This window comes from Argentina silus (assembly GCF_951799395.1).
Source record: "Argentina silus genome assembly, chromosome: 15".
Lineage (NCBI taxonomy): Eukaryota > Metazoa > Chordata > Actinopteri > Argentiniformes > Argentinidae > Argentina > Argentina silus.
Window position 1 is genome coordinate 1,788,106 of NC_139669.1, and position 17,875 is coordinate 1,805,980.

Sequence of the window (17,875 nt, forward strand, 5' to 3'; positions counted from 1 at the left end):
TGTAGGCTATGAGTGGAAATGTTTCTGTGAGATATTGATGAAAAAATCCAAATAGATCATTGCTGAATTGCTCTTTATTAATCTCAACCTTTCCTTTACTGTCCAAGACAACTCAGGAATTGACTGCTTATTGTAGCATTTTAATTTCAAAGAGCTCTCTAAAACCAAGAGCAGAACACACAGATTTTCATGATCGAGTATTATCAGATAAGTATAGAATAAAGTGTGTGTGTGTGTGTGTGTGTGTGTGTGTGTGTGTGTGTGTGTCTGTGTGTGTGTGTGTGTGTGTGCGTGTGTGTGTGTGTGTGTGTGTGTGTGTCTGTGTGTGTGTGTGTGTGTGTGTGTGTGTGTCTGTGTGTGTGTGTGTGTGTCTGTGTGTGTGTGTGTGTGTGTCTGTGTGTGTGTGTGTGTGTCTGTGTGTGTGTGTGTGTGTGTGGTGAACAGTGTGAGTGGAGCAAAGTGATAACACAGGAGTGACCCAGAGTGAGCACACACACACACACACACGCACACGCACACGCACACGCACACGCACACGCACAGACACAGACACACGCACACGCACAGATGTCTGTGCAAATCCACATTCCAGCCCTAAGCCACACCCTGTGCTGATCCCACATGACGAGGAGGAGGAGGATCAGAAACAGAATACTGTTTATATTGTTGATTCTAAAGGTGAGCGTGGAAGAAGCTCATTCAGAAGCTGTATTTAATTAAGAAGGAGGAAAAGAAGGCCAGGAAAACATTGTGTTTCTATTCTTTTCCATGCAAAGCATCAACATTGATGTTTTTAATGGCAAGTACCAGAGGCAAACATAATGGATGTTTTGAAAAGTTGTATTCCCCCCCTCCGTGACAATGGTGAAAGGCTGTATTTACAGCAAAGTCTTGTGTAATGGTTTGAAATATCTTTTCAGTTGAGCGTTCTCTGGCAATTGAAATGTCACTCCTATTCTCCTTTTGTCAAGGCTTGAAAATGGTCGTCTTGGAAATAAAAACGAAACATGACAGACAGAGAGAGTTCACAAAGCACCAAAAATGGATTGCATTTCACACAACAACCGTTCAACTACTGATTGACATAATGTGGACTCAAAAGAGCAGTCAGACAAACATTGGATGACATATCATCCATAGACACTGTCGCCTTTAAAACAGAACGAGTACAAATAGACCCATTAGGTTTTCTATCTATCAAAAAAATTAAGACAACAGAGGCAGTATAGGAGTTGTTTGCGGAAAACAACATTGGTCATTTTAATGCTACCTAATTCCATTGTGACAACTGTAATGAACTGAAAATATGAGTAGAAGATGTGGACTTTTTCAAAGTGTAACGCTGAACAGACCGAGCCAATGCATCTGCTGTGCTGCCCTGTGCTCAGGGGGTTCCCATCGCTCCAGGTGGAGTGTTATGACACAACTGTGACACAAGCACTGTGTCTTTTGCTCTGAGGCCAGGTTAGGCCCCCTGCTGGTGGACTGGCCCAGTGTCAGTGGAGGAGTCAGAGACCTTCCTACTGGAGCTAGTGTTGGCAGATTTGACAGAGGGAGATTGCACCAGCTGGTTCTGCTTGGACCTGCCGCCCATCGTCACAGAGCGGCTCCAATCTGAACAGGTACAAAGGAGACATTTGACCAACCTTGCTAACACGTCTGATGTGAATGAGCTATGAGCTATTGTAATGTTATATGGGGCAATAAGGTACTTATAAGGCTATGGTAATCCTAATAATAATAGATAATATATATGCCCTTTAACTGACTCTTTTATCCAAAGTGACTTACATTACAGTGAGTGCATACATTTTTCAGTATATATGGTCCCAGGGGGAATCAAGGCTCTGTAGCCCCTCTCAGATAGACAGAAGGGATACTGTATCTGAGGTGGCTCTAGTGTGCATACCTGAGTATTCACTGAGTCTGAAGCGGCCGCAGCAGAGGTGGATTCTCCACTGCTTCCTCACGTTCTCTTTCATCAGACAGTGGAACAGGAAGATGAAGAACCCTACAGGACAACAGAGGAGAGGGGAGGGGAGGTTACACATCCACGGCTCCAATTTGCATATGCAAAAATGTGTAAAATGGGAGCAAAGTTTTTTTTTTTTTTTTTACTTTAATATCTCTAATAGACACAATGAGAAATAATCCAATGGGAGTTTTAAATTTAGTTTTAAATTTAAGTCTCACGTTTCCATGATAGGCGAATGCATTTTCAGACAGTTTACTAAAACGTTGGTTGAATAATCAGCATTTTCTCCGAAACATTGTTAAAGACAAGGTAAAATACAAATCATGCTGTAGAGTATTCTGAGTTGTTCGGTAGTATGTGCTGTGCTCAGCACTATTTGCTCGAGCAAATTGGCGCCCGGAATATTTCTCTCTCTTCCTCCCTCATTTCCTCTTGCCTTCCCTCCTTTCCTCTCTCCTTTCCTCTCTCCTTTCCCCTCATCAACATAAACACACTCACATGGCACCAAAGGGAGTGAATTGATTGGACCATGATTTGTCTTTCATTGTAGCAGACATATGGTTGGTAGTCTTCACCTTGCAGACTGTTGAGGATGGAGAACAGGTAGAGCATGGGCAGCCTAGCAGGCCCCCATGTGAAGAAGGCTATTGGCCAGGTGAGACCCAATAGGAAGGTCAGGCTGGCCACTGCCCTCACGTTGTCCAGGGTACCACGGTTGTTCCCTGCGGGCTTATTGGTCTGCATGTGGCGGATCTGGACCAGAACCACGATGAATATGGTAACGTTACAGAGCAGGATCAGAAGCACATACGCCACCACCGTCACATAGAAGAACACACTGCTCTGCACCCAGCAGCTGAGAGAGAGAGAAGGAGAGAGAGAGAGAGAGAGAGAGAGAGAGAGAGAGAGAGAGAGAGAGAGAGAGAGAATGAATCAGAATATCCAGTTTGTACAGTATCAGATGAACTGCCATTTACCCTGGTAAGATGTATGGCAGTAGCCATGTACTCTAGCATACTCACAATGACTCTGAGCCATGGATAGAACCAATGGAGTCTTCAGGAAGAGAACTACCATAGGCATCCTTCTCTATGGCCAGGACTAGGCTGACGATTACCAGAGGAATGCCTGTATGGACACAGAGAACGTCAGGGTTAGTGGAAAGGCGATCGATGTGAAAACGCTCAAAAGAAGATTCTCTTATGAACGGATTCACACTCCTTTTTTCAATGTCATGACAACAGTCTAAGGATCGGCCTTGTGACTCTCTCCTGAACATATTTCAATTTCCTTGCGACAGCTGAGGTTGGAACCTCTGCAATGAAAGGGTTACGTTGAAAAAAATTATATTCATCATGCTACTGTATATTCTGTACACATCTATACTCAGTTTGCCTCTGTATTCTCACCCCATCCGATGGCGCAGAACTTGAGGATGTAGTAGGGCACATAAACGTTGAAGACCTTGACTAGAGCGAAGTACATGTGAACAGCCCCCAGGCCCATCCAGGCGAAGGACGCCAACAGGAAATAGTGTGTTGTGGCTGCCGTGGCGATGCAGAGGCCATAGCTGCCGAAGGAAGAGAGCCAGGAGTTGAGCAGGAAGATCAGGTTGAGTCCCAGCAGAGCCACTGATAGGTTGATCAGGATCTTAGAGGGGTAGTCTCTACGCAACTTCCTGTGTGGATGAGAGGGGTGGAGAGGAGGAGAGGGGAGCAGAGGAGGAGAGGATAATGAGTTTTGGAGATGGATGGAAAGAAGAGAAGGCGAGAAAAAGGGAGGGAAAAGTGATATGATAGATAGAGAAAAATGGAAAGATAGAGAGAAGAAGTTTGAGTTGCAGAGAGAGTAGAAGGAGAGAGAGAACAAGCCTCCCTCCTCATTTATCGGTCCAGACGATCACTCACTCAAAGGCTACGTAGGTGAGGAGACTAATGCCTAGGAAGATGGAGGACACCCCACAGCCCAGGTAGGAGATGACTGTTAGGATCTGTCCATCTGCCTCACTGATAGGAGTCCCGGACACATCCTGTAACACACCACAGATCACTAGTCAATGATTCTAGACACAGTTTGCAGCTCAATAGAGGCTGGTGGAAATCACTGCAAGCTGTAAGGAGGTAGAAATGAGAGGACGGGCTCATTGTAATGCATGGAATGGAATGAGGAATGGTATCAAACACATATTTGATAGCATTTCTCATTCCATTCCATGCATTACAATAAGCCCGTCCTCCGATTTCAAACAGTCGTTGCAGTAATTGACTTGTACGCTATCTCTAGGAATCAGCTGTCACTCATGGCTCATGTTCATATCTTGCTGTTTCAGACATGTTTTCTTCACTCATGTACAGTAGAAGGCTGAGTTCACTCACCAGGAGCACAGCAAAGTGTGTCAGGTGGTTACAGTGACAGGTGGTCTGATGGGCAGAGATGTTTAGAGTCACACAGCCTTGGTCGTCCCATCCCCCCGTTCCATCTGATCCACACACACAAACACTTCAATGAGTAAAACCCCTGCCGCACACAGACACACACACACACACACACACACACACACACACACACACACACACACACACACACACACACACAGGCACACACACACACAGGCATACACAGGCATACACACACACACACACACACACACACACTCAATGAGGAACTTACTGTTCTTCCGAAAGTTCCAGTACACACACTGCACCTTGTCATTTGGCTGATGGGGAAGCAGAGGGTGTCAGTAGGTTAAAAAGGAGAAACATTGATAAGGTGCCACTAGTACTGTATGTGTCATCGATAAGGTGGCACTAGTACTGTATGTGTCATTGTTTTGTCACCTCTTTGGCCTTCCGGTGGCTAAGTGTCACGACCACAGGCTCTGTGAGGTTGCTGACGATGCTGTTGTTGACACTTGCAGACACCACATATGTATTCAGCGTCCGGTAGCTCTCTAGACCCTGAGAAGTAAAGACTTTTCATTGTATGAAGGTAGAACAGTTGTAAATGTATCCCATGCTCTCCTTCACAAGAAGGGCACAGTGGATAAACCACAGAGTTCATAATAACATCTTGTTCTTATAATACTGTGGGATAACCTAAGTATACAATTAGTAACCTTAAATATACAGAACGAGTCATGCTCTGGTGTCCCCGAGCCACACTTAACATACAGTATTTCTCAAGAGTTTTGGTTTAATCATACATCTGGAACGCTCAAAATTCTCATACCCCCCCCCAAGATCAGTTAGATAAGTGAGATTTTTTTCTTTGTTTCTAACAGTACAAAACAACTGAAAATCAACTCTCTACTTGAAGATCTGGATGTGCAAGAGTGTTTCTGGGAGTGCAGGTACCTCGAAGAGCCCTTTTGTGCCATAGAAGTGGAACTGTACGCGTGGTTTGGTCCTATTACCCTGGGGGAAGGAGCTCTGAAGGGCAGAGGGCAGGGAGATGGATGCCACCGCGCCAGGGAACGGCTGGCTCACAAAAGCCTGGTTGACAAATATCTATAATAGAAAGAGGTGGATGATCAGAAAGAATTCTGATGAAAAAAATGTTTTAAAGCTGTCACACATAATTACTTTGTAGGTTTAGTGTCGTCGTTTGTAACACAGTTGAATTCCGTACGGTCGTGATTTTGTTAACATTTAGTTTCTCTGCCTAGTTGAAGGTTAACTAGCAATGGACGCCAGAGGCTATGTTGTCACTCTGAGAAGCCATGTCCGGTTTCACACCAATCACTGTGACCTGTAATCAGAACTCCTAGTTCACCCAAAGACATGCTCTGTATTTCTGACTGCCTGGGCATATAGTATCTGTGAGCTGTTATGCTACAGGGTGATGTTACTGTCAGTCAAATCAAGTCTTATGCTGGACAAACTTCACCTCACCTCTGGGACAAGGCTGGTTGAAAGGGAGGACACACCGAAGGTGAGGCCATCGAATCCCTCTGGATCCACATTGATAATGGAGAGGGCCAGGCTGGGGACAGTCACGTTCAGTGAGTCCTCGCTGAAATCCATCCTGTCTCCGATGCTGACTGTTAGATTTAGAATCCTGTTGGCCACAAGAGTGGAGAAGAGGAGGGGCAGAGACGCCCGAAAGGACAGCAGCACAGGAGGAGAACAAACGCAACGGTGATGGAAGCAAAGGAGATCGAGATTAGATCACGCAATGACCTTTATTACTTAATGATGATAACTTGATCCAAGCAGATGTCCCTGTCCCCCTCACTTGTTAGCCACTGGAGACAGGTTAGAGCTGGAGCCCAGGAGGTCTGCGATGATGTTCACAATGTCTTTGCCGAGGTCAGGGGTCACCGTGCTGACCCCTGTCACCTCCTCCAGCTTCTGCACCACCGTGCCCAGCTGCGAGTCACTCAGAGGTCCCTCGGCAGTCACCAGCTCCTCGATCATCTCCACAACCTCCACCGAGTTATCTGGGAGAGAAGACACACGTTTGTCACGTTCTAAACTGTGTATATCATGTACTGTAGTACACTGTAGCATGGATGACGTCCTCAGAACCGCGTCACTGGTTTTAGACTGCAGGGAGGTACTTACTGGCAGTGACAGTGATCTGGTCCAGGTCAGAGATGGTGACTATTTGCTTACATGCCTTCATCTTAGGAAGAGCCCACTTGGCCTTCTCAGTCTCATCATCCAACATACTACGGACCAGAGGAAAGGACATGTTGGGGGGAGGAGAAGGATAATCAGATCAGTTTTGTCTTGTTCTGATATGTACAGAAGTCATTAGCCTTTGAGGTCATTTTTGTATACTGTAATCGCAAATTTGTGTCATTCATTATGATAATCAAAACCTTTGATGCTTCATCCTCCACAAGCGTGTGTACTACAGATAGGAGTAAACATTCTCGTAGGCCTCTTAATAAATGTTGGAACAGTGATTCACTGAGCCAAGAACCGTTTAGTCCATGAGTCCTAGAACTGATAATCACCATCATTCAGTTATTGCACTTGCGTGGTCTCAAACAATATTAATTGCATGAGTTGTCAGACATGATTTAAGGAAGATTGAATGGAACCCTTCATTAGAATTAGAATTCAATCAAAGGAGTGCTGGTCTGGATGTGGGTGAGCTACCAATGTTAGTTATGTGGGTGAGAGACCGTGGGCCCAGAAGGAAGGGAAGAGCGCCTGGAAGGAACAGGCTCACTGTTCTTCATTGTCTCACAGTCTGCGAGCAGAGCAGCCAGATTCTTGGTTTACACGGGGCCTCAACATTGTTATACACATACAATAAACTTCCTAACTCGAAAATACACTCGAACTAAGCACACAATATAAATACAATACAATGCTGGAAGGCTTCACTGAGCCGTCTCTATGGAAACGGGTATAGCCAGAGCTTGAGGTGCTGACCAGGTAAGTACAGTACGTAGATACCCAATAATACTCTTTGGAGCACAGATATGTTCTCAGCAAGTCATATACGATGACTCGGTTACTGTTTGTTTTAAATAACGCATTGAACATCAATATGATTTAATTTTGCCTGGATATACAGTACAACATGAAGGAACAAGATGAACTGTATTGTATCTGACCTTTCCAAACCTTGGTATGTTTACCAATGAACAAAACCTGTAGCATATAGCTATAACATACTACACTAGTGTTAGGATGAGGGCTCGGGCTATGGTTAGTGTTAAGGTGAGGGTAAGGGCTATGGTTAGTGTTAAGGTGAGGGCTCGGGCTAGGGTTAGTGTTAAGGTTAGGGCTCGGGCTAGGGTTAGTGTTAAGGTGAGGGCTCGGGCTAGGGTTAGTGTTAAGGTGAGGGCTCGGGCTAGGGTTAGTGTTAAGGTGAGGGTAAGGGCTAGGGTTAGTGTTAAGGTGAGGGCTCGGGCTAGGGTTAGTGTTAAGGTGAGGGCTCGGGCTAGGGTTAGTGTTAAGGTGAGGGCTCGGGCTAGGGTTAGTGTTAAGGTGAGGGTAAGGGCTAGGGTTAGTGTTAAGGTGAGGGTAAGGGCTATGGTTAAGGTTAGCATTAAGGTTAGGGCTTAGCGTACAGTCTTATGTAAGAGAAAACTATCTCACCACAGCCTGCTGGCTCTCTTGGAGGGGTTCTTCTCACAGGTCATATAGTACGTTTGTGTGGGATGCAACGCAGGCCACACATACACACCATAGATGGACTGGAGGGTTTCCTCGGGACAGCTCCCTGGCTCTGTACAGGGGACAGAAGAAGGTGTCTGTATAGACTGTAGGGCATCACAGGTACAGGTGGAGTCAGTAATGTCAATAACACGGCTACTCTCACCCTGGACTACATCAACTCTGACAGATCTAACAAACCTAATTTGCACTAACTTGAAGGAAGAAAACAATGGACTGATTACAGACAAAACCTCTGCTTTTTGTAGCGTTAGCTTTAGCTTTAGCACCTTTGGCAGACTCAACGTTGATGAGGGAGGGGCTGTGACTGACCTGCTGCAGTGTAGTTGAAGTCCAGGGCGTCTCTGGTCGTTGAGATGCTTGTGGGTCCCACAGGAATGTCAAATGATGGTGTCTCTGTAGAAGGGCTGTAGACTGTGGCTAAAGACAAACCCAGCTGCTTTAACATACGTTACAATAGACCAGGGAGTTTGTAATAGTCAATTTCAGGGGCATGTTTGGCCAATTTATGCTCCATGTTGTTATAGAGGGCATATTACATTAGGATGATCTGGAGAGTAAATGATGGATAATCAACTAGTTCAGGTCAATGTCTTTCACTTTATTAGCTTGAATGTTGCTAGGATACATATGAGGGGCGGTGTTGGATGTGGTTGTTTTTGTTTTTACCAGTACGCTGATCTGTCGTAGTGGTGTCGATGGGCGCAGTGGTGTCGGTGACAGTGGGTGGCACGTCTGTCACTTTGTGAAACGCCTCTGCAAATATCACAGGAGATATTAACAGTCACACACCTCTCAGATGTACCATACCACGTCTGTACTGTTTGCAATGTGTTTATTTGTATAATATATTCTATTACACCTTATCAAACCCTTACTTTACTACTTGGGTTGAGAGTATATATTATTTTTCGCTATATACCCACCTATGGGTCGTACACTCACGCTCCTGGGGTCTGCGGTCAGGGTGTAGAGGTCAGTACGGTAGATGTGACACAGCCGTGTGGAGATCTCAGCCTGGGCCAGGCCGACATCCGTCTCAGGACTCACACTCACAGAGGCCACACAGCCGCAACCAAGGACACTACAACCACAGAGAACCAACGCATCAGACCAGAGAGAACCAACACATCAGACCAGAGAGAACCAACACATCAGACCAGAGAGAACCAACACATCAGACCAGAGAGAACCAACACATCATCATGTGATCTCATTCCTTGATGGCTTCCAATTTACCATGGCCATTCAGCTGTATTTTCAAGCTAAAATGTACATACTGGACCTTTAAGTTCTGATCTTACCACGTGTTCGCAGTTAAGTTCAGCGATGTTCTGGTACCCTGGAATCAAGCATATTCATGTTTTTAGTTCAGAAGTGTGCGCCCTTGACATGTTTGGATTCAAAGGCTATTTGATTTACAGGGTATGTTCAAAAACAGTCTGTCTCCTTTTAGAATGACCACGTTATCTGAGAAGTCCTCCAACATTGTTGCTATCAGCTCAGTGTTTCTTTGAGGATATTGCAACCCTCATCGTGGAAAATCAAACTGAAGTCCTTGATAGTGACGTACCTGAGCTTCCTCTGTGCCTCGCACAGCGGTCTTATTACCCACATGGCAGGTCTGTCTTTATGGAGACACAGATAAGAGATTAGAGCAAGGGACATGTCCCCATGGGTTATTCCCAATGTACCATATAGTTATGGTTTTATGTAAATACATGACAGTGATGCATGTAGCAATGAGCATCAATACAAATGAGCACTGTCTAGACTTGTAAGTGTCAGTTGAGCATAATCTTTATCGAACATACAACATTAGGAACTCTTAATGTCTAACTATAACATTTATCAGATTTTTTTTAAATGAACAAATATTGTTATGATCAATGTTACAGTTGGGCGTTGAGCGTGGCTTATGTTGTATGAAACCATATCTATCCAAAGTCTAGACAAAGCTCATTTGGATGTAGGATACACTGCACGCACACACACACACACACACACACACACACACACACACGCACACACGCACACACGCACACACACACACACACACACACACACACACACACACACACACACACACACACACACGCACAGACACACACACGCAAGAGCTGATGTATGTTCCAATAACAATTACAATCTCAATTGAGGCATAAAACTACCTTGGAGATAACACATAGATGTCATGCACAGAAACGTTCCCAGAAAAAATGCTCCCCAGCTGATGGAAAATGACAAACAAAAGACAACTTGTTTGTATACAGTAACTGAACAATATTGTTATTATGGCACATTGACGGAATTGAAACAGCAATTCTTAATCATAATCATCTTACCCATGTGTGTATGATATCCTCCAGTGGAATTACCGGCATGGCATGGCTACGTACGCTGATGCTCAATTTGATTTTGTACTTTGACCACGCTGAGAATTGTGACATGAGAAATTAGATCATCCAACCAGTCAGAGCATGAAATACAGTATAATCATGTTCCACTACCGCAGGCAAACAACACAGATATTGCCTGTTTGGCTGTGCTTGGTTTCTGTCCTTCAAGTTGGCTCAATGAGGTACTTACTGTGCATTACAGCAGAAGGAAGGAATGGTCTGTCAACCATGCTACCATTTGAACCCTCCTTCAGTACATTACAGGAACAGAATAGAATAGAATAAGGACACTTACCACACTTGAAGCTTCTGTCAGTGTGAGGTGGGCAGTCTTTATAATCCCAGTTGCGGGCATCCCAGCTCACCACATCCCCATCTGCACAGCTGAGGACCCTCATCTCCTCAGCTGTCTTCTCCCACCCCCACATCCTAAACAGGGTCATGGTCCCCAGAAAATTACTCTCATCAATAGGTACCAATGCACCATTCCCATAGTTATGGTTGACCCCCAGGGTAAGGGTGCCATTGTGGGCCAGTCGCCGGGGCAGGGTGGTGTTCACATTACCCTCCAGGCGACTGCTCCCATTGACATACAGACGGAGCCTCTGGGAGTGTCCGGACCAGGTGAGACAGAGGTTGTGCCAGTGATTCAGGGGCAGGTTCACTTCTTGGCTCCACTCTTGCCCAAAGAGCCAGATCACCAGCAGCTTTCCTTTGCCAGCCAGCCCCAGCTCCGCCTGCCTCTCGCCACGCGCCTTGTACACAAAGCCAGTCCACTCAGGCAGCTCCAACTGCTGGCGCAGGTCAACACACACACTCAGCTTCTCCAGCGGTGGCACCACACACCCCGTGCCCAGCTGCCACACACACTTTCGGCCGCTGAACACCACATTCTTACCCCACAGGCTGGGACTGGGGGAGCCTGGCAAAGACAGAGGGAGAGCATCTCACAGTTATGGTGGTGACTGCAGTTACATATGTGAAAGAAGCCACTAGTGGCTAAAGTTGTTGTAAAGAGGGCTCAGCAAACACTGATGGTAAAGAACGTTCAACGTGAAAATATCATCTAAAGGATAAAATCATCTCTTTCCCAAGCTGATCTGTCAATGTATTGATCATTCAAGCTCAACAACCAGTAAATACTCTACAATTGTGATCTAATCTAATGCCAATTGTTCCCTTAATCACTTTATAAGGATCACAACCATACCGTAGCAAATACAGGCAGTAGCCAGAACCAACAAACACACAGTTATGGAACAGGGGCATCTGACAGAATCCATCAGCAGTCTAGGAGTGAAAAAAAAAAAAAAAAAACTTTCAACATAGAAACATGTCATCAAAGAGGAACAGTGAATCTGCACATCATAAAGTAATCCAACAATAATGAACATCTCTACATCATCAAAGCTATGACTTACCAGTGTCATCCCCCTGAGCAGTCCAATGAGACGCTGCTTGTCCTTAGATATATGAAACAAACTAAAGGGTCTAAAAGACTGAAGCAGAGGCTGTTAAGGGGAGGTTGACCCCCAGGGACACACACCTGTTCTGTTCTGTGTGAGAGGAACCTGATTGCTCTATAAGCAGACCACCACGCCCTCTCCCTTTTGTACCCTGAGTTACTCATTAATCACAAGCGGAGCCATAAACATACCTCATGTAACCTCAACTATAACTAAAACTCAGGTTTTTAAAAGAAAGTGTATATTTTAAAGATGTCTACCTAACGTCCATGTGTGCTTCATATGTACCCACGTTTTAGTGCTTTTGTTTATGTTTTACTGTATGACATGCACCTGTTCAGTGGTATTGGACCAACTGCCAAACATGTCTGGAGAATGAGTCTGGGGTGTTGACAAACCGTCTGCCTCCTGACAATGTAAAACATAAATGTGTCCCGGTAAAAAAAAACATTTGTTTTCTGACAAGTTACGGTACATACGTTTGCCTGCATCGTTTAGGTTCACATTCAGACAGATTTATGATTCTAATACAGAACCGTAATAGGGACATTGTTTGAACATAGATTCCCAACACCGAAATTGCAGAAGACGAGAAAATCATCTGAAATGTAGTTCAATAACGGTAATTTGTAATGAAATAAGACGCTGAGAAACTCTATTCATTGAGAATAGAATTTAATGAAACCCTTTTGTTTGGGTACAGCGTGTTCGGTCTGACTATATAGCAGTTATGTGTGTGTGTGTGTGTGTGTGTGTCCGTGTCTGTGTGTGCATTCTAATGTCAGGATGTAGCCATAAATGATCTGCAAACAGTGCTGGTGCTATTCTCTGCTCAGAATGACTGTTTATTGATAACTCTTCAAACAAATCTAATTAGCTTTCCTGAGGGTCTGGAAGCCTCATCCCCAGGGGAGTTTTGGCCTCCTGAGCCGATTATCGCCATCTAGTGGTCATTGTGTAGGTGTGCGCTATAAAAGCACTATTTAAGGATCATCATGCCTACTCAGTTCAGAATAGATAATTGACCATTTATGAAGTCAATATCTTGTTCTTGATTCTGGTGTACCTCTTCTATTATGCATGTATCTATCTGCAGTACTGGAGGTGAGAAGGCTAGCCCAGTGGATGCATACACAAGGCTTTTGTTTGAAACAGAGGACCATATTCATCTACTTCAAATTGGCTCACCTGCTCCCTCCCTCCCTCCCACTCTCAGCTTTCTGCTCTCCCAGGCAGGAGCAGAGGGAACCTGAGAAGGCCAGCGGTGACGTACTGTGGGTCCTCCAGGTAGGCAGCAGCTGTGGTGTTCCCTTGTCCTCCACCACCTTGGCCTTAGAGAGGACTTCTCCTCTCCTGCGTCACACAGCAGGAATGTGGAGTGTCGGAGGGGGGGATTCCCATGGAGCTTTCCCACCACTCTACGTGGGCTGGGCAGGAGAGGCTCGGAGAGGAAACTTGGTACTGAAAGCTCCCTCTCATTCTCACCTGGATGGACAGGGCTGAGAGGAGAGTTTGATGTGTACAGTGGTAGATTCAGTTTGATTCAGCTCTCGTGCCACAAGTTGGTTCAATTCTACAGACCCTGACTTAGATAAGGAACACATTGGGATTAAACACATTCTACAGGTATGGTTATTTTGCTTCTGAATTTCCAGAATGGTAGTGTCTGTCTTGACCTTATGGAATAGGATGTGAATACGGAGATGGTACGTTTACTTGTTGGCATTGTTCCTTTAGAATTCTAGTTGCACTTAAAAACCCCTAGAGGGCAGCATCTACTCAGTGAATTCCCTAACCTAATTTTCTTTCCTGTTATGGGGATTATAACACATGGCTCTTCTGTCCTCCACAATAAACAGCCAGGGGGCAGGCCAGGGCTAAGGAGGGTCTTCCATGGAGGCTCGTGTCTACGCAGCTCTGCTGATGGTAGGTTGGCTCTCACTACACTCTATGTTCCTCTTCCTCTGACGTTGTGTTGTTTTTACAGTAGGCCTGTAAGTGGTGTTCCTGTGCTGTACATCTCTACAGGTATCCTGGGTGTTGGTCCAGTCTGAGCCCAGCTGTGATCAGACCCAGTTCCTGCACCCTAATGGCACCTGTGTGGACTGTCCTGTATGTGGACCAGGAGAACAACTAACAGAGGTAACCCACATGTTTTTGTTATGGATGATCTGCTGCAAACCCATTTCCCCATTGGTGGTTTTCTACTACTAGTTGTAGACAGTAGGATTCCTGGAATTACATAACAATCTAATGCAGTAATATAGGCTATACAGTCTGTCTCTGTCTTTATGACCTATCTCTGTCTATGTGTGCGTGCGTACGTGCGTGCGCGTGCGCTTGTGTGCGTGTGTGTGTGTGTGTCGTGTCCCAGGACTGTGGCTACGGGGATGGGGGAGAGGGCCTGTGTGTGGCGTGTGCTGATGGGGAGTTCAGTGCTGAGGCTGGGCAAGCTCCCTGCTGGCAGTGCACTCAGTGCTCTCTGCTCAACCGCCAGGAGAGGGCAGCATGCTCACCCACCAGCAACGCCCGGTGTGGCGACTGCCTCCGAGGGTGAGTCGGGTTCAGGCCTGGGGGAGCTTGGAATGGAGCATAGACACCTTACATTTCAATACACTCTACGTCAAGGCTGGACCATCAAATAGACGGGAATCCGTTTTCAGAGATTGAACTTACTTTCAAATTTCAATTCCATTCTGCGTGTGTGTGTGTGTGCGTGTGTGTGTGTGTGTGTGTGTGCGTGTGTGTGTGCATGTGTGTGTGTGCGTGTGTGTGTGTGTGTGTGTGTGCGTGTGTGTGTGTGTGTGAACAGGTATTATGAGCTCAGGAGCCGGAGTGGTGAGATAGAGCTGCCGTGTATGCCTTGTTACAGCGCTACAGGCAGGGTACGGAAAGAGTGTTTGTCTTCACGGCCGACACACACCTCCACAGCAGGTAAGGTAAACATCCACCAAACAGACCAAAGCCTCCCTCAGCGCTTTAGCAAACAACTGCAGTATCACTGGCGGAAGACAGTGGAAGACTTCATTGATTTATAATGGATCCTTTTCAGACTGAGAATTAGTCATCAGAAAGTCATAGCTTTTTCTGTCAGAATTGGTGATCATCATTCCCTGGAAAGGTTTCAAGTTTAGTTCCAGAAGAGAGTGAGGAACTCTGAATCAATGTCGTATAGCATATGAGCTTAGAGCGCTGATATTAGATGTTAATGCTTTTCTATTTGTTCTAGGGAGAAAGAGCCCCGGTCTCCATGGCTCTGGTTGGTTCAGCAACTGCCTTCTCATCCTTCCTGCTGCTTCTGTTGCTTTGGGCATTTCTACTGATATTTGAAAGACTCAGTGAGTTCAACCTTTAATATCATTCTGTAGCCACTCTGCTCTCAATCTCACATCGTTGTTTGCTTGTTTTCTCATATCATGGGAGTGGAACATGGATTATGCAGTTTATGTGCCTGTTTATGTTGGGTTGTTCAGAACAGATGCCTAACTATCGGCCTAAGCCTGAGGGCCTACTCTCTGAAGCAGACACAGCCTCCCCACAGCACTCACTCCTCTCCAACACCACAGAGACAGCAGAGAGACCTCGAGAGTCTCCATTACAGAGACCAGCGCCAGCTGACGACCCCCACAGGTACCTAGTAACCAAAGAAAATAATTATTAATTAATTAACCGAGAAATAATTATTATTATTAGTCTTAGAATTAATCGGATCATCTGATAGATATTCCCTGCATTGCTCCTTTGACCTGTCAAACAATGTTTACTCTCTCCACCAATCAGATGCCCGGGCTATGAGGGTGAAGCGCATCCCACCTCTATTGTCATCAATGTCACGACCAACATCAAACCCTCCCCTCAAAATAGAGGGGAAGACAGCCCATGCGAGCGGCGAGGGAACAGCTGTCACGCGCCAGAGGAGGTTTGTTTGTTTTCATTCAGTTTTAATTAATTCATAAAATGAATGATTAATGACCATTTTAATGAAAGAATTACGTTTCTGTGCATGACATCTATGTGTCATCTCCAAGGTAGTTTTATGCATCAATTGAGAGTAATTGTTGAAATTCATGGAACATACATCATCTCTTGCGTGTGTGTGTGTGTGTGTGTGTGTGTGTGTGTGTGTGTGTGTGTGTGTGTGTGTGTGTCTGTGTTTACTGTGTTTACTTTGTGGTTACTGACTTACTAACTTATTACTTTTATTTCTAGATGGAACAAAAACTGCTAGAAATATGCAAAGTGGCTCAAGGTATGTTTTCTCGGAACGAGAGAGAGAGAGAGAGAGAGAGAGAGAGAGAGAGAGAGAGAGGGAGGGAGAGAGAGAGAGAGAGAGAGAGAGAGAGAGAGAGAGAGAGAGAGAGAGACGGAGAGAGAGAGAGAGAGAGACGGAGAGAGAGAGAGAGAGAGAGAGAGAGAGAGAGAGAGGAGAGAGAGAGAGAGAGAGACGGAGAGAGAGAGAGAGAGAGAGAGAGACGGAGAGAGAGAGAGAGATGGAGAGAGAGAGAGAGAGACGGAGAGAGAGAGAGAGAGAGAGAGAGACGGAGAGAGAGAGAGAGACGGAGAGAGAGAGAGAGAGAGAGAGAGAGAGAGAGAGAGAGAGAGAGGGAGAGAGAGAGAGAGAGAGAGAGGGGTCAGAATTGATGATGCTCAGCAGTCCTTCCTTCCTCAGATTATGTGTCACTCACCAGGATGCTGTATCAGTGCTAGCTTTGTTTGTCAGCTTGGTTCAGAAGGTCACCACTGGTACAACTTCCTCTGCCCTAATAGAAAATACTCTATAGTGGCCTTCTTAGTACTGTTATGCAATCAATTTATGCCCCTTTTAATTTCACATCAACATGAACCTACTGTAGTAAGTTGTATGATAGTTATCTGGCAGAACTTCTAGTTTAGGATACATTATTTTCAGTCGGTAGAGTACTTGCCTGCCGGCTCTTTATTACTGTGCTGATATCACGTTACCCTTGTATTGTGTTGGCCCAGGTCAGAGTCTGGAGCTGCTTGACTATGACACAGTTCAGGACTTGTCTCTGCTGCTGGGGCCAGGAGGCAGCGGGAGTAGAGTGGAGAGGCTGGGGCGTTCTCTGGGCGTTCCCCCCGAGGTCCTCACTAACCTCCATGGCTTCCAGGACCTCTTCCAGTACCTACGCACCTCCACCTACACACTACTGCCCCAACTGGCCCAGGCCACCGCCCTCCTGCCCCGGCCTGATGTTATTGCTAGGATACACCGTACTCTGGTGACCAAGTGAGCTGAGGTGCCTAGGGACATGCTGCCATGACTTCAACCAATCCAAGCCCACCTTTGGCCTGCTTGACATATATGTAACACCACGACATGACATCCCTGCATGCTATGTCAGACTGGGAGAGGAAAACCATTGTTATGAGACCCTTCACTTACTGCTCCCACATTACTGATTATTCGGTTAGAAATCTATAAAGACATTACAAAGGGACTGATCAGAAAATGTTATTTTGCGTAAAGTCTGCCATGAAGTGTAAACTGGTGAATGCACCCTTAACTTACCATTGAACTCATCTCCCTTATTGTGTAAAACACAGTGGTCTTATTTGTCTGCATATGAATACTGTGAATAATGGGCTATTTGTTAGTATTGTACGGTGTGATCTAGATACAGTACAGTCCATTGATGTACCTAAATCACAGGATGAAATCACAAAGACGTCATCATTAACCACCATCATTAAAATAGCCTGTAAGCACCGGGAAGCCATGAATATTACCGTTGTGAAGTACAGATGTATGATGGTGTCTCACAGTTAACCCACCCCATCTTCTCACTATCACTTCCATTATTTGTGTCTTGAGTGTTAAATAACATGGGACTGTTCTGTATTATTCAAGACAGTGTAACTGAACCCTGAGTGTGGTGTTTC

General features: G+C 45.5%; 2 protein-coding genes across 2 annotated transcripts; one reads left to right on the forward strand and one right to left on the reverse strand.

The window, feature by feature from the left end:
- Window positions 1–1,465: 1,465 nt before the first annotated feature.
- On the reverse strand, window positions 1,466–13,700 carry adgrg4a (adhesion G protein-coupled receptor G4a; the record flags this gene model as incomplete). Its single annotated transcript, XM_083686859.1, has 22 exons — window positions 1,466–1,614; window positions 1,910–2,011; window positions 2,551–2,831; window positions 2,998–3,103; window positions 3,385–3,653; window positions 3,883–4,004; window positions 4,351–4,454; window positions 4,646–4,691; window positions 4,813–4,932; window positions 5,329–5,481; window positions 5,866–6,031; window positions 6,209–6,413; window positions 6,538–6,644; window positions 8,032–8,161; window positions 8,422–8,529; window positions 8,779–8,865; window positions 9,036–9,193; window positions 9,683–9,737; window positions 10,804–11,430; window positions 13,185–13,327; window positions 13,460–13,556; window positions 13,691–13,700. 22 exons carry the CDS (start codon window positions 13,698–13,700, stop codon window positions 1,466–1,468), a joined length of 3,345 nt encoding a protein of 1,114 aa, XP_083542985.1.
- A 167-nt stretch (window positions 13,701–13,867) lies between these two features.
- Window positions 13,868–17,226, forward strand: LOC310816608 (tumor necrosis factor receptor superfamily member EDAR-like; the record flags this gene model as incomplete). The annotated part of the gene is made up of 6 exons (XM_083686860.1): window positions 13,868–13,900; window positions 14,003–14,116; window positions 14,349–14,527; window positions 14,787–14,859; window positions 15,541–15,604; window positions 16,958–17,226. The coding sequence occupies 6 exons, from the start codon at window positions 13,868–13,870 to the stop codon at window positions 17,224–17,226; spliced, it is 732 nt and encodes a 243-aa protein (XP_083542986.1).
- Between the last annotated feature and the right edge of the window lie 649 nt (window positions 17,227–17,875).